We start from the raw sequence: 13841 nt of genomic DNA on the forward strand, positions 1-13841 counted from the left end.
CTCTACCTTGGTAAACAACAACCACCACAACCACCACCACAACAACCACAATCGCAATGAGAATTTCTCACCTCGGATTCCAGTGCAGGAAGCGATAGCTTCGCTTCCTGTTACCTCATGACGTAACGCGGCAACAGGTGACGTGACGTCACTTCCAGAATACAAGACACGCTCCTCCTACAATGAGCTGCTCCGTAACTAATTAAATTAGAGAATTAATCAATTATGTTAATGTGACCCGTCCCATGTGTCGTGGGCAATGAACTGGTCGCAATAAACTCGCGACGGCTTTAACGAATACATTATGTTAATGAGCCACCAGTCACTGGGCGTAGCTTTGCCCAAATAAGGATTGGCACTGGAACGATATCGGCAGTGACGCAGGCGGAGGGACGTCACGCTCAAGAGCGCAGTGGACGGATGAGGGATGAATACCTTGGTGACATGACGTCACTATCGAGGTACACCTCCCCCTGGCGTTTCACGCCAATGAAGTAATGCTGAGAGATGACGTCACAGAGCGGGATTGGAGTTTAAGTTGATTTAGATTCATTTTCCATTGCTCCCTCCCTTGGGTGCGTGGGCTCAGCTACAACAACAACGTGGACATTATTGTGTATACAGTGTGTGTGTACACTGTGTGTGTATATACTGTGTGTGTACAATGTGTGTGTGTGTACACTGTGTGTGTACACTGTGTGTGTATACTGTGTGTGTGTACACTGTGTGTGTGTGTACACAATGTGTGTGTATACAGTGTATGTGTACACAATGTGTGTGTGTGTACACTGTGTGTGTGTGTACACTGTGTGTGTACACTTTACACTGTGTGTGTACACAATGTGTGTGTACACTGTGTGTGTGTACACTGTGTGTGTGTACACTCTGTGTGTGTGTACACTGTCTGTGTGTGTACACTGTGTGTGTGTACACTGTGTGTATACACTGTGTGTATACTGTGTGTGTGTACACTCTGTGTGTGTACACTATTGTGTGTACACTGTGTGTACACTGTGTGTGTACACTGTGTGTGTGTACACTCTGTGTGTGTACACAATGTGTGTGTACACAATGTGTGTGTGTGTACACTGTGTGTGTACACTGTGTGTGTACACTGTGTGTGTGTACACTGTGTGTATACACTGTGTGTGTGTACACTGTGTGTGTGTGTACACTGTGTGTGTACACTGTGTTTGTTTAGACTGTGTATATACACTGTGTGTACACTGTGTGTGTGTACACTGTGTGTGTACACTGTGTGTGTGTACACTGTGTGTGTGTGTACACTGTGTGTGTGTGTACACTGTGTGTGTGTACACTGTGTTTACACTGTGTGTGTGTACACTGTGTGTGTACGCTGTGTGTGTGTACACTGTGTGTGTGTGTACACTGTGTGTGTGTGTACAATGTGTGTGTACACTGTGTGTGTGTGTACACAATGTGTGTGTGTACACTGTGTTTACGTATATACACTATGTATGTACATACACACTGTGTGTATATACTGTGTGTGTACACAATGTGTGTGTACACTGTGTGTGTGTACACTGTGTGTGTGTGTGTGTACACTGTGTGTGTGTACACTGTGTGTACACTGTGTGTGTACACTATGTGTGTGTACCCTGTGTGTGTGTACACTGTGTGTATACACTGTGTGTGTGTACACTGTGTGTGTACACTGTGTGTGTACACAATGTGTGTACACTGAGTGTGTGTGTACACTGTGTGTACACTGTGTGTGTACACTGTGTGTGTGTGTACACTGTGTGTTTACACTGTGTGTGTGTGTACACTGTGTGTTTACACTGTGTGTGCACTGTGTGTGTGTACACTGTGTGTTTGTACACTGTGTGTATACTGTGTGTGTACACTGTGTGTGTGTGTACACTGTGTGTTTACACTGTGTGTATACACTGTGTGTGTGTACACTGTGTGTGTACACTGTGTGTGTACACTGTGTACACTGTGTGTGTGTACACTGTGTGTGTGTGTACACTGTGTGTGTACACTGTGTGTTTACACTGTGTGCGTACACTGTGTGTGTGTACACTGTGTGTGTGTACACTGTGTGTATACTGTGTGTGTACACTGTGTGTGTGTGTACACTGTGTGTTTACACTGTGTGTGTAAACTGTGTGTGTGTACACTGTGTGTGTACACTGTGTGTGTACACTGTGTGTGTTTGTGTACACTGTGTGTGTACACTGTGTGTGTGTACACTGTGTATATACACTGTGTGTGTACACTGTGTGTGTGTACACTGTGTGTGTACACTGCGTGTGTGTGCACTGTGTTTACACTGTGTGTGTACACTGTGTGTGGGTGGGTGAGTGAGCGACTGGGTGAGTGGGTGAGTTTGGCGCAGTAGCGGGTACAGGTGGTGCATCAGCCAGTCATCTCAGCCGTCTCAGTCAGTCGACCCGTGGCACCTGCTGGGCCTGCCCCGTGACTTCCTGCCAGCGGGCGTTCGACACTTCACGTGGCCTCAAGGTGCACCTAGCCTGGCAGAAGCGTCGTGGTGGCGTCACCGCCACTTAGTGGCGAATGGCGGTTGTTGTTGTTGGCAAAAACAACTCCCTACCTCCGCGTGGTGCCGGACGGGCAACGTTGTCGTGGACAGTGCTGTGGGGTGGAGGGCCAATTCCAATCGGCCTCTTCTCTCAGGGCATTTGCGACCATCATAGCGGCTAATTAATTGAAGGTGGAGGGGCTGGTAACCCCTCCACCTTCATTTACTTAATTGAAGGTGGAGGGGTTACCCACTCACCCACCCACTCACCCAGACACTCACACATCCACCCACTCGCCCACCCACTCACCCAGACACTTACCCAGACACTCACCACCCACTCACTCACCCGTCCACACACATCCACCCACTCACCAAGTCGCCCACACACCCAGCCACTCACAACAATCGCCACTAATTGGCGGTGACGTCACCACGACGCATGTGCCAGGCTCACGTGGTTAGCAGTAATTAATTAATTAAGCCCCTCTCCACCTTCAATTAATTCACCCCTCCACCTTCAATTGATTACCGCTAACCACGTGACCCTGGCACAAGCGTCGTGGTGACGTCACCACCAATTAGTGGCGATTGTTGTGAGTGGCTGGGTGAGTGGCTGGGTGAGCGAGCAGGTGAGTGAGTGGGTGAGTGGCTGGGTGAGTGAGCGGGTGAGTGAGTGGGTGAGTGGCTGAGAGAGTGGGTGAGTGAGTGGGTGAGCGTGTGGGCATCTGGGTGGGTGAGTGGGTGGGTGAGTGAGTGTGTGAGCTGAGTGTGTGGGCGACTGGGTGAGTGGGTGGGTGAGTGGGTGGTGAGTGTGTGAGCGACTGGGTGAGTTAGTGTGTGGGTGGGTGAGTGAGTGAGTGGGTGAGTGAGTGTGTGAGGTGAGTGTGTGGGCGACTGGGTGAGTGGGTGGGTGGATGAGTGGGTGGGTGACTGTGTGAGTGAGTGAGCAACTGGGTGAGCAACTGGGTGAGTGTGTGAGGTGAGTGTGTGGGCGACTGGGTGAGTGGGTGGGTGAGTGGGTGGTGAGTGTGTGAGCGATTGGGTGAGTGTGTGGGTGAGTGGGTGAGTGAGTGTGTGAGGTGACTAGGTGAGTGTGTGGGTGGATGAGTGGGTGGGTGACTGTGTGAGTGAGTGAGCAACTGGGTGAGCAACTGGGTGAGTGAGTGTGTGTGCGACTGGGTGAGTGAGTGGGTGGGTGTGTCTGTAGATGAGTATGTGAGCGACTGGACGAGTGAGTGTATGAGTGGTTGGGTGAGTGTGTGGGTGGGTGAGTGGCTGAGTGAGTGGGCGAGTAAGTGAGCAAGTGAGTGGGTGAGTGAGTGGGTGAGCCAGCAGGTGAGTGATTGGGGAGTGGCTGAGTGAGTGGGTGAGTAAATGGGTGGGTGAATGTGTGAGCGACTCGGTGAGTGAGTGGATGAGTGAGGAGGGGTACTGCGGAGGGTGGGGGGGGTGTACCAGGGGTGAGGGGTAATGATTATTATACAGGGCGGTACAAAAGTCAGGACACAGTTTCTTGGGTTTCTCTTTAAGTTTATTGTGATTTTTCGAATTCATATAGTTTAACACGTAGCAGGCTTTCGCGACCAATATTTTTAAAGGTTTTTGGGTAAGATCGCGTTATTTATAAATGTGTCGTAACCCTCCACCACCCGACACGGCCAATCAGCAAAAAAAGTGTCACGTTGACAAAAGACAAATAGTTCACTACTTTAGCCCACCGGTGTGTTGAAGAGTGAATCCACAACATTTACAGTTTGAGTAGTGTGACGTTTCGCTGGTAATTACATCCAGCATCATCAGGCAATTCGCCAGAATGGTAAATACCCTCTCCACTTGCTCCCGGTCTTAAATAGAGCAGCAGCAGGGTGACGTCATCATTTAACTCATATCAGGTGCAGTGATTTGAGGCTGAGGGGGGGGTATTGTAATGATATAATCGAATAGTAATCAGTCAATGGTTATGATTAGTAATGAGTTGTAGATTAGTAATTAGTTGTAATGTGTGTTAGTAATCCGTTAATTAGTATGTGTTTCCCCTATAAGGAATTGTAATATGTATTATTTAATAATACGCTTCCAGGCCGCACTAAGCCTGTAGCTGTCAGAGCGATTAAAGTTATTTTTATTCCTCTCAATTTCAATGGATTCTCTAATTAGTCTTTGCCAGCAATAATTAGTTTTACACAACACTTCAACGTTATCAAAATCAATTGAGTGTCCTTGTTGACAAGCATGTTCTGCCACTGCCGACAGTTGTGTTTGAGATAATTTTATATTTCTCTGATGTTCTTTTAGTCTTACGCTGATGTTACGTACCGTCTGTCCAATATAGCATCTGCCACATAAACAATTAATCCGATATACACCTTCTGTTGATAATTTAGGTAATGCGTTTTTAGTACAAGATACTAGTTTTTGAATTTTGTGTACTGTACCAAATCTTACTGTAATGTTTTGCTTTTGCAAAACACGGGCTAATTTGTCAGTTACTCCTGAGATATATGGAATTTTTTATTGTTTTAACAATGTGATCGCTTTCAGCAGTATTGCTTTGCGATCGTGATTTGGCATTCAGTGCTCTGTTGATTTGAGCATTATTGTAGCCATTCTGTCCTAGTGCGTCTTTAACGTGTTTGATCTCTCTCACTAGACTCTCTCCATCTGACACTGTTTTAGCCCGATGTATGAGCGTCTTGATAAGAGAGGATTTCTGAGCTGGATGATGATGTGATTCTGCATTCAGATAGGTATCAGTGTGCGTTTGCTTTCTGTAAACGCTGTGTGTTATTTTACCGTTTAGGCCATGTCCAAGCAAAATATCTAGGAATGGGAGTGTGTTATTCACCTCCATTTCCATGGTGAACTGGATGGCCGGGTTTTGTGCATTGAGATGATTTAGAAAATCATTAAGCGTATCTTTACCATGTGACCAGACAACCAAAGTGTCATCCACATATCTAAACCAAAAAGATGGTTTTAATGTTGTCTTTTGTCAATGTGACACTTTTTTTTGCTGATTGGCCGTGTCGGGTGGTGGAGGGTTAAGACACATTTATAAATAACGCGATCTAACCCAAAAACCTTTATTATGAGTTTATATAGGTAGCTCTGCTTAAACGCGTCTCTCTCTCTCCATCCATCTCTGTCTTCACTCTCTCCCTCTCTTCATATCCCCTGTAGGTTCGGGCCCGAGCGAGTTCCTGCCGGGGATTTGGCTCTTCAGGAGTTGATTCCCCCCGTGACTTTGTCGGCACGAGGCGACCGCGCGGAGCGTCAAGGGCTCCACCGGGCCCCAAGGCGCCGCCCCAGCACCACCGTAGCAGCCAAACCACCGGTGCTCGGCATGGCCTGCATGAAGAAAGTCCAACTGGACCTCATGTTGCGCACGGGGTACAACATCGTCCAGGAGAGCAGACAGAGGAAGTTCGGACCGCCGCCCGACTGGCGGGGGCCCCCTCCCGCCCGTGGCTGCGAGGTGTTTCTGGCTGGGATCCCGCGCGACTTCTACGAGGATGAGCTGGTGCCCGTGCTGGAGACGGTGGGGAAGCTCTACCAGCTCCGCCTCGTGATGGCGCACGGCGGAGAGACCCGCGGCTACGCGTTCGCTACCTACGCGACGCTCGCCCAAGCCACGGATGCCGTCAAGAAACTCAACAAATTAGAGATCCGTCCCGGACGCCGCATTGGAGTCCACTTCAGCGTGGACAATCGCCGCCTCTTTATTGGGGGGCTGCCAAAGGACAAGAAGCGGGCGGAGGTGATGATGGCGATGAGCGGTGCCACGGAGGGCATGGTGGACGTCAAGATGAGCGTCTGTTACTGGGACAAAACCCTCAACCGAGGCTACGCGTTCATCGAGTACGGGAGCCATCGCGCGGCCGCCATGGCCCGGAAGAAGCTCCTTCGAATCGACTTCCGGCCGTGGGGCCGGACCATCAAGGTGGACTGGGCCATCTCGGAACAGGCGGCCGCGGCCGCGACGGCGGCGGAAGACGAGGAGGAGACGGAGCCGGCGGTGCCAGACCTACTGCAGCCGGAGTGCACGGCCACCGGCAAGGCCGCGCACAGCCTGTTTGGGGGCTGGGGGGCACGCACGTGGCTGTGGTGGGTACCTCTCCACCTGCGGCCCATGCCCGTGGCTCTCGAGGCGCTGCCGCAGGCGGCCATGCTGTCGTGGCAGGCGCGGCTGCGGGTGCTGTGCCGGACCGCCGGCGTCAGCTACCCGACCTTCGAGCTGCACGCTCACTCGGGGCCCGGGATACCCGTGGGCCTCCTCTATAAGGTGTCGATTCCCGGGATGGGAGAAGGCGCCGGAATCTTCCCCGCATTTCTGAGCTCCAGCGAGGAGGGAGCACGGGAGGTGGCGTGTCAGCTCGCCCACAACATCCTCAGCGATGCGAATCCTCTGAGAATGCGCCCAGCCCCCGCCGCGACACCACATCCCAGCCGCCTCTCCCAGGACCTCTCAGCGTAACCCGGCTCCTTCCCCATGACCCAGCAGGTGGTCGCCACGTGCTGTACCTGCTCCAAAAGCGACATGTACCCGTAGCGACATGCGTCCATTGCAGCGGCGTTCGTCAGACCGCTGACGATGTTCTACCCACGAGCCCTCACTTAGCGTTCGCTCTGAACCTCACGTCCATTGCGGCGTTCAAACTGCAAATTACCCGGCCGCTCACTCTCTACGTTCACGTTCCCGCACGCTCTCCACTCAGCCATCCGCCCCCTTTCCTTTTTCCCCTCGTGCGGGGGGGGGGGACCACCCCTGACTTCATTTGACTTGTCGCCCCGTACGCGTCCTCATTCGCTCCTTCTCACCGGACCACGCGCCGCTACCTCGCTCGCTACGCACGTCTCACCAAATGACTCTCCACGTTACGTCTCGTCACTGTGCCGGCTCTTCTTGGCCACGATTCCGGCTGGCGGCGTGACGGCGATGGAGAGAGATGCCGGCGAACGGCGACACGCCAGGACCCGGGACCCCACGCACGAGCCCCGAGCTCCGGGTCCGCTCCCCCTTATATCCCCCCAGGCGTGGCTAGGCCCCGCCTCCGGCCACGCCCTCTCGTGGAACCTTCCAGCAGGTTACACGAGAGGGCGTGGCCGGAGGCGTGGCTAGGCCCCGTCTCCGGCCACGCCCTCTCGTGGAACCTTCGAGCAGGTGACCGGAGTAACTCGGCTAGCGCCACCTGTTGCCTTTGCCCCAGATGCGCCTCCTTCCCTGATTGGTTGTTACCTCTGTGGCCGTACCCGTGAAGCCCTTGCCAGGCCAGCGGGTGTCACCCTGTCAGCAGGTGTCGCCCTGTGATGTCAGCAGGTGTCACCCTGTCATGTCCAGGTGTCACCCTGTCATGTCAGCAGGTGTCACCCTGCCATGTCAACAGGTGTCACCCTGTGATGTCACCAGGTGTTACCCCTTGTCATGTCAGCAGGTGTCACCCTGTGATGTCGGCAGGTGTCACCTTGTGATGTCAGCAGGTGTCACCCTGTCATGTCAGCAGGTGTCACCCTGTCATGTCAGCAGGTGTCACCCTGTCATGTCAGCAGGTGTCACCCTGTCATGTCAGCAGGTGTCACCCTGTCATGTCAACAGGTGTCACCCTGTGATGTCACCAGGTGTCACCCTGTAATGTCACCAGGTGTCACCCTGTCATGTCACCAGGTGTCACCCTGTGATGTCACCAGGTGTCACCCTGTGATGTCAGCAGGTGTCACCCTGTGATGTCAGCAGGTGTCACCCTGTGATGTCAGCAGGTGTCACCCTGTGATGTCAGCAGGTGTCACCCTGTCATGTCAGCAGGTGTCACCCTGTGATGTCAGCAGGTGTTACCCTTTGATGTCAGCAGGTGTCACCCTGTGATGTCAGCAGGTGTCACCCTGTGATGTCAGCAGGTGTCACCCTGTGATGTCAGCAGGTGTCACCCTGTGATGTCAGCAGGTGTCACCCTGTGATGTCAGCAGGTGTCACCCTGTGATGTCAGCAGGTGCCACCCTGTGATGTCAGCAGGTGTTACCCTGTCATGTCAGCAGGTGTTACCCCTGTCATTACACTTTAATGTAAACCGACAACAGAATCCTTGAAGAAAAAAAACTCATTCAGGTTTTTTGACATGTCGACGCCATTTCGTTTTTGAAAATGCACGGGAGAATAATATATTGTGTTCACGTCGCATTCTGATGTCAGAACATTTGATTGTTTATCAAATAGAAAAACCCTTGAACAACTTTGCTGCACACGGAGATGTCCGTGCACCGCCTCGTTTCCACGGCCTCTATCCCGGTGCCATTTGTATTTTAGTTCTGTTCCTTCACCTGAAGAAGGCTACTTGTGTTGTGGCCGAAACGTCGTGATTTTTGTTGTTTTATTTTTTACCTACGTGGTGACTTTACCGAATAGAACCAAAGAGTACACATACAGCTGTTAAGAGGTTGATGTTTTATTGATTTTCAGTTTAGGTGTTTTTTTCCAGTAATGTTTCTGTTGTTAATGTTTTAGTGCAAATAAAGTCCTAAAAAGTCTCTCTCCACTCTCTCTCTCCACTCTCTCTCTCCACTCTCTCTCTCCACTCTCTCTCCACTCTCTCCACTCTCTCTCTCCACTCTCTCTCTCCACTCTCTCTCTCTCCACTCTCTCTCTCTCTCTGAGCGTGCTCGGAGGAGGTCGCATCCAGGTGGAGCTCCGTGCTGCACACCTGGAACAATGGAGGCCTGATTTTCCATCAATTAGGCCAGGCCTGAGAGAGGTTACAATGGGGAGATTAAACATCACTCTTTCCCCACGTTTTGTGAAGGTTTATTCCTTTTGATTTCTTTCTTTATTTTGCTCACTGAGTCGTCCCGAAAAGTTTATTTCGAGCGGCTCGTGAGCTGGACGGAGAACGGCAACGACGACAACAACAACAGCGAGCCCGTGCGCAGGTGTGCTGCTGCCGACCACCACCATGGCGCAGCGCACCGCGCTGGAAGCTCTCACGAGGAAGAATGGTCTCGCCGTGTATCCGCCATCGGAGGTCGCCGTCGACGCCGTCGCCGCCGCGGTGGCCGCGCGCGGCGGCTACGCCGGCGTCGTCGCGGCCCAGCGGCAGAGCGGCGGCGTCACGGTGTACGTGGCGGAGGAGGCGATGGCGGCGCGCCTGGTGGAGACGGGGCTCACCGTGGGTGAGCTTCACCTGCGGTGCGCCCCACTCACCGCACCCGCCGTCAGGGTGGTGCTCTCGGGCGCGCCGCCCTTTCTGAGCAGCGCCGACATCCTGCGGGACCTCCAACGCTACGGGACGGCGGTGTCGTCAATCGTGATGCTGCCCCTGCGGACGAGGGACCCCAGGTTGGCGCACGTGCTGACGCTACAGCGCCAGGTTTTCATGGTCCTGAAGGACGGCAACTCGGACCTGGACGTGAACTTTAAATACACGGTGCAGGGCCGCGCGTACACGGTGTACGCGTCTACAGCTGGCATGAGATGCTACGGGTGTGGTGCCAACGGCCACGCCCGGAGGAACTGCCCGAACAGGGCGAGCGAGTCTGCTGCGTCTGCCGTGCCGCCCGTAGCGGAGCAGGCGGAGCAGCAGCAAGAACAGCAGCAGCAGCAGCCGCAGCAGCGGCAGCAACAACCACAGAAGCAGAAGCAGCAGCAGCATTAGCAACAACAGCGGCAGCAGCAACAACAGCAACAGCAACCACAGCAGCAGCAGCAGCGGGGGCAGCGGGGTGATCTCGCCGTCCCGGCAGCTGACTGCGGAGAGCGGACGACCGATGACGAGCGAGATGTGTTGGTCCGCCCGTCCGTCCCTCCCCGGCGGAGGAAGCGGAGGGCCAGGGGCGATCCCGTGGTAGCGGGACGCGTCGAGGCCCCGCGAAGTGATTGGTGGTCGCCGGCGCTGACAGAGAGCCAGAGAGCCACGCGGACATGGAGACAGAGAGCCGGGACGAGCCCGCGCCGCGAGATGAGACGGACGACGGCGGCGACGACGCGCTTCGTCCGCCGGACTGGGACCCACCCCGAGCCGGGGGGGGCCCCAGCCCTGAGTGGGTCGATGGGCGGAGCGGCTGCCGGGCCCCAGGTGGGCGTGCATCGGGGTTGTGTTTCCAACTCTGACTTTGGTATGGAACGAGCGTGGACGGGATCGGGATCGGAGTCGACGATGGTGTACGACACCGACCCGACCGACGCCGATAGCGCCGAGTTCGGCGAGCGGGGAGACAGGGAGGTCGAGGAGTATGACGAGCAAGTCGTCCTCGACTTCGTGCGAACGACTCGCGGGAGGCGAGGGGTGGACGCCGAGACTTCCTTCCCCAACAAGGTGGCCTTCCTGGCGACCCCACGGAAGATCTACCGCACCGTAGACGATGGCGGCTGCACTTATGGGGATTATGAGAGACTGAAGTATTTGTCGTTAAGGATAAAGGAGAGGCTGCGCACTCTTCGGGCGCCCCCGGTGGCCGCCGAACCGATCGTCACCGGGAGCGATGGCTGCCGGGGGCAGGAGCGGCAAGACACGAAGCCTCCCGTTACACGGGAAATACCACTCGGCTCGCTGATACGTCAGGGCCGGGAGGGAGCGTCGCAGCTTGGACAAACCTTCTGCGAGATGTGAAATGTTTTCGTGCGAGAACAGTTGAAAAGTTGAGGCAGTGCCTAGTCGGCTTTGTCTCTCTATGCTGCCTCGTGGCTGCGTTTTTTCCTACTGAACGCTGTGCACGGTCACCCGTGCTGCAGTTGGTTTACTGGGCTCGATGGGTGTTTTCCTGCTCCTTTCGCGTGGCACAGCGGTTTATCTCCGTGTCGTGCGCTGCTTGCGGACCCGGGACTGTGTTGTTGTTAGTTTGTTGTTGTGGTTGTTGTTTTTGTTCGGAGACGCCGGGCGTGCGCGCGCAGGTGCGCATCGATCGGGGTGTTTGGTTTACACTCCATTGGCACGTCGGTCACACGCGCGATGGCGAGCGTGGACCCCGAAGCCGTTTTTTTTTCGCACGTGTTCACTCACGTGCTGGCAGGGGAGCCCCCTCCCCCCCCATGTGCAGTGCGTGTGTTGGATTCTGGACCCGGGGTGGTTGGGTTTTCCCACTTCTCTCGTTGTGAAGCGTTTTTTTTTTGCTTGTCTGTGCTGGTGGCGATCAGCTGTGTCGGTTTCTTTTGCTGCGCACGCGATGACGCGCGAGGACCTGTTTCTGGGTTGGTGGCTGAGCTCACCTGTGTCTTGTGGCGGTGCGTGGTTCGCACCTGGCCACGTTTTTTTTTGTTTCCCGTTTCAGTGTCATTACGGTACGGTTTTCTTTTTGTAACGAAATGCACGCTTGCGTAGATGGTGACGCGGTTTTTTCTGACTGTGGCTGTTGTTGACGGCTCGCGCGAGGGGACGCACATGGACTTTGTGTATTGCATTCTGTTTATTGGTGACTCTCGCTGTGTGAAAACCGAAACCGCCAGAGCATTTGCTGCTGGGTAATAAACGATTCAAAGGTCAAGGTCTCTCCACTCTCTCTCTCCACTCTCTCTCCACTCTCTCTCTCCACTCTCTCTTTCCACTCTCTCTCCACTCTCTCTCCACTCTCTCTCTCTCTCCACTCTCTCTCTCCACTCTCTCTCTCCACTCTCTCTCTCTCCACTCTCTCGGCCGAGTCCCTGCCACTTGTGGTTCTGAGTGTCACACGCTTGGGATCCTTCTTGCCCTCCACTGCGGTTCTGTGTGTGACCGACGACGTGTGTGGAGAGCTGAAGGGTAGCGGTTAGCGCTACGCTGCACCACGAACCTGACGACCCAAGTTCGATTCCCACTCACATCCAACATCGGTGACGATTATCTGAACCGGTCCAGGGCCTCCCCTAGGTCGACTCCGCCTCAAATGAGTACCTGGTGCGGTGTGTAAACATCGCCACTAGGGAGACTAAGGCGGCCGGGCGTGGTGTTGGTCACCCACCCCCTCGTGTACCGTGCCGGCCTTATAGGAGCTCGCTAACAGCACTTGCCCCTACAGTCTGTTAAGGCTACACGGGGGATCTTTGTCTGTGCGCGCCACGGTGAGTGTGTGCAGCGAGTGTCTCTGCTGGGCGTATCAGAAGGCAACGAAAATAAGGACAACTTGGCAGTCACACAGACACAGTGACACACACACGCAGAGACACAGACACACGCAGAGACACAGACACACACACAGAGACATAGACACACACGCAGAGACACAGACACAAGCAGAGACATAGACACACGCAGAGACACAGACGCAGAGACACATAGACACACACGTAGAGACATAAGACACACACGCAACCACAGACACACACGCAGAGACAGAGACACACAGAGACACATAGACACACACACGCAGAGACAGACACACACGCAGAGACATACACACACGCAGAGACAGACACATGCAGAGACACAGACACACACCGATACAGACACAGACACACGCCGAGACAGACAACAACAACAACCGCAGTTCGCCACCAAGTGGCGGTGACGTCACCACGACGCTTGTGCCAGGCCATGTGCACCTTGAGGCCACGTGAAATGTCGAACGCCCGCTGGCAGGAGGTCACGGGGCAGACCCAGATGCGACGGGTCGACTGACTGAGACCTCTGGCTGATGCACCACCTGTGCCCCCTACTGTGCCAACCTGCTGTCCTCAACGGATGGCACCTCAGCCAGCCACTCACAGTGGGTGACTTCCTCCAATATTTGAGGCACCGCAGCCTCAGTAGGGTCATCCCCACTTTGTCCCACGTTTTCCTGGCTGAGGGATTTCTCCTTCCCGAGGACCTCAGAAATGCTCAGAAAATCTGCAAACCTGTTCCTGGGGGTCGGATATTGGATCACCGTTCTTTCCTATAATGATTGTAATAGGTGTGACGCTGCAGGTTACTTTTTTGATGGAATTAAAGAGCGATTTGTGATCGCGGGCCACTGAGGCAGACTCCATCTCCTCAGCAACCCGCGACCACCACCCATCCTTGCAGCGCCTCACGGCTCTCCGAACCTCCGAGCGAAGGCTGCGGTAAGCCTCCTCATTCTCCGACGTGGGATGCTGTAGCCGATGAGAGTGGGCCTGTCGATTTTTCTCAGCCAGCTTGAACACCTCCTCTTGTCAGCCAGGGTCTCTGGGGAGGTCTGGACCGTGTACCCAAAGCAGCCATTGCAGCTACAGGAGCTACAGTCCTAAACCTCGCCCATTTCCCCTCGACATCAAGAGGAGTGGGGGACGATTCCAATCCCAGCCGCAAGCGATGATGAAATTCTCGTTTGTAACTTTCATCAGCTAGCTGAGACCATGCCACTAAGGGTTTGAATGGGGTCCTGGGTGTACACCCACCACCGGAGTAGAAGA

At 54.3% G+C, this 13841-nt stretch overlaps 1 protein-coding gene and 1 pseudogene across 2 annotated transcripts; one reads left to right on the forward strand and one right to left on the reverse strand.

Moving 5' to 3' along the window:
- Nucleotides 1–2324: 2324 nt before the first annotated feature.
- Nucleotides 2325–7937, forward strand: LOC142912383 (putative RNA-binding protein 46). 2 transcript variants are annotated; one of them, XM_076060544.1, is made up of 2 exons: nucleotides 2325–2490; nucleotides 5693–7937. In XM_076060544.1, exon 2 carries the CDS (start codon nucleotides 5856–5858, stop codon nucleotides 6984–6986), a length of 1131 nt encoding a protein of 376 aa, XP_075916659.1. In that variant the 5' UTR covers nucleotides 2325–2490; nucleotides 5693–5855; the 3' UTR covers nucleotides 6987–7937. The 2 variants fall into 2 exon arrangements, with proteins under 2 accessions (XP_075916659.1, XP_075916658.1); XM_076060543.1 differs by lacking the exon at nucleotides 2325–2490 and adding an exon at nucleotides 3096–3141.
- A 3276-nt stretch (nucleotides 7938–11213) lies between these two features.
- Nucleotides 11214–13841, reverse strand: part of LOC142912364 (uncharacterized) — a 43825-nt pseudogene continuing 41197 nt past the window's right edge.

The sequence above is a fragment of the Petromyzon marinus genome, unplaced genomic scaffold (genome assembly GCF_048934315.1).
Source record: "Petromyzon marinus isolate PM22_M1 ecotype Great Lakes invasive population unplaced genomic scaffold, UKy_Petmar_22M1.pri1.0 PM_G_Scaffold_2, whole genome shotgun sequence".
Taxonomy (NCBI): Eukaryota; Metazoa; Chordata; class Hyperoartia; order Petromyzontiformes; family Petromyzontidae; genus Petromyzon; species Petromyzon marinus.

What these genes read in the sequence shown, in the direction of transcription:
- LOC142912383 (XM_076060544.1), top strand. Translation starts at nt 5,856, where the DNA reads ATGGCCTGCATGAAGAAAGTCCAACTGGACCTCATGTTGCGCACGGGG.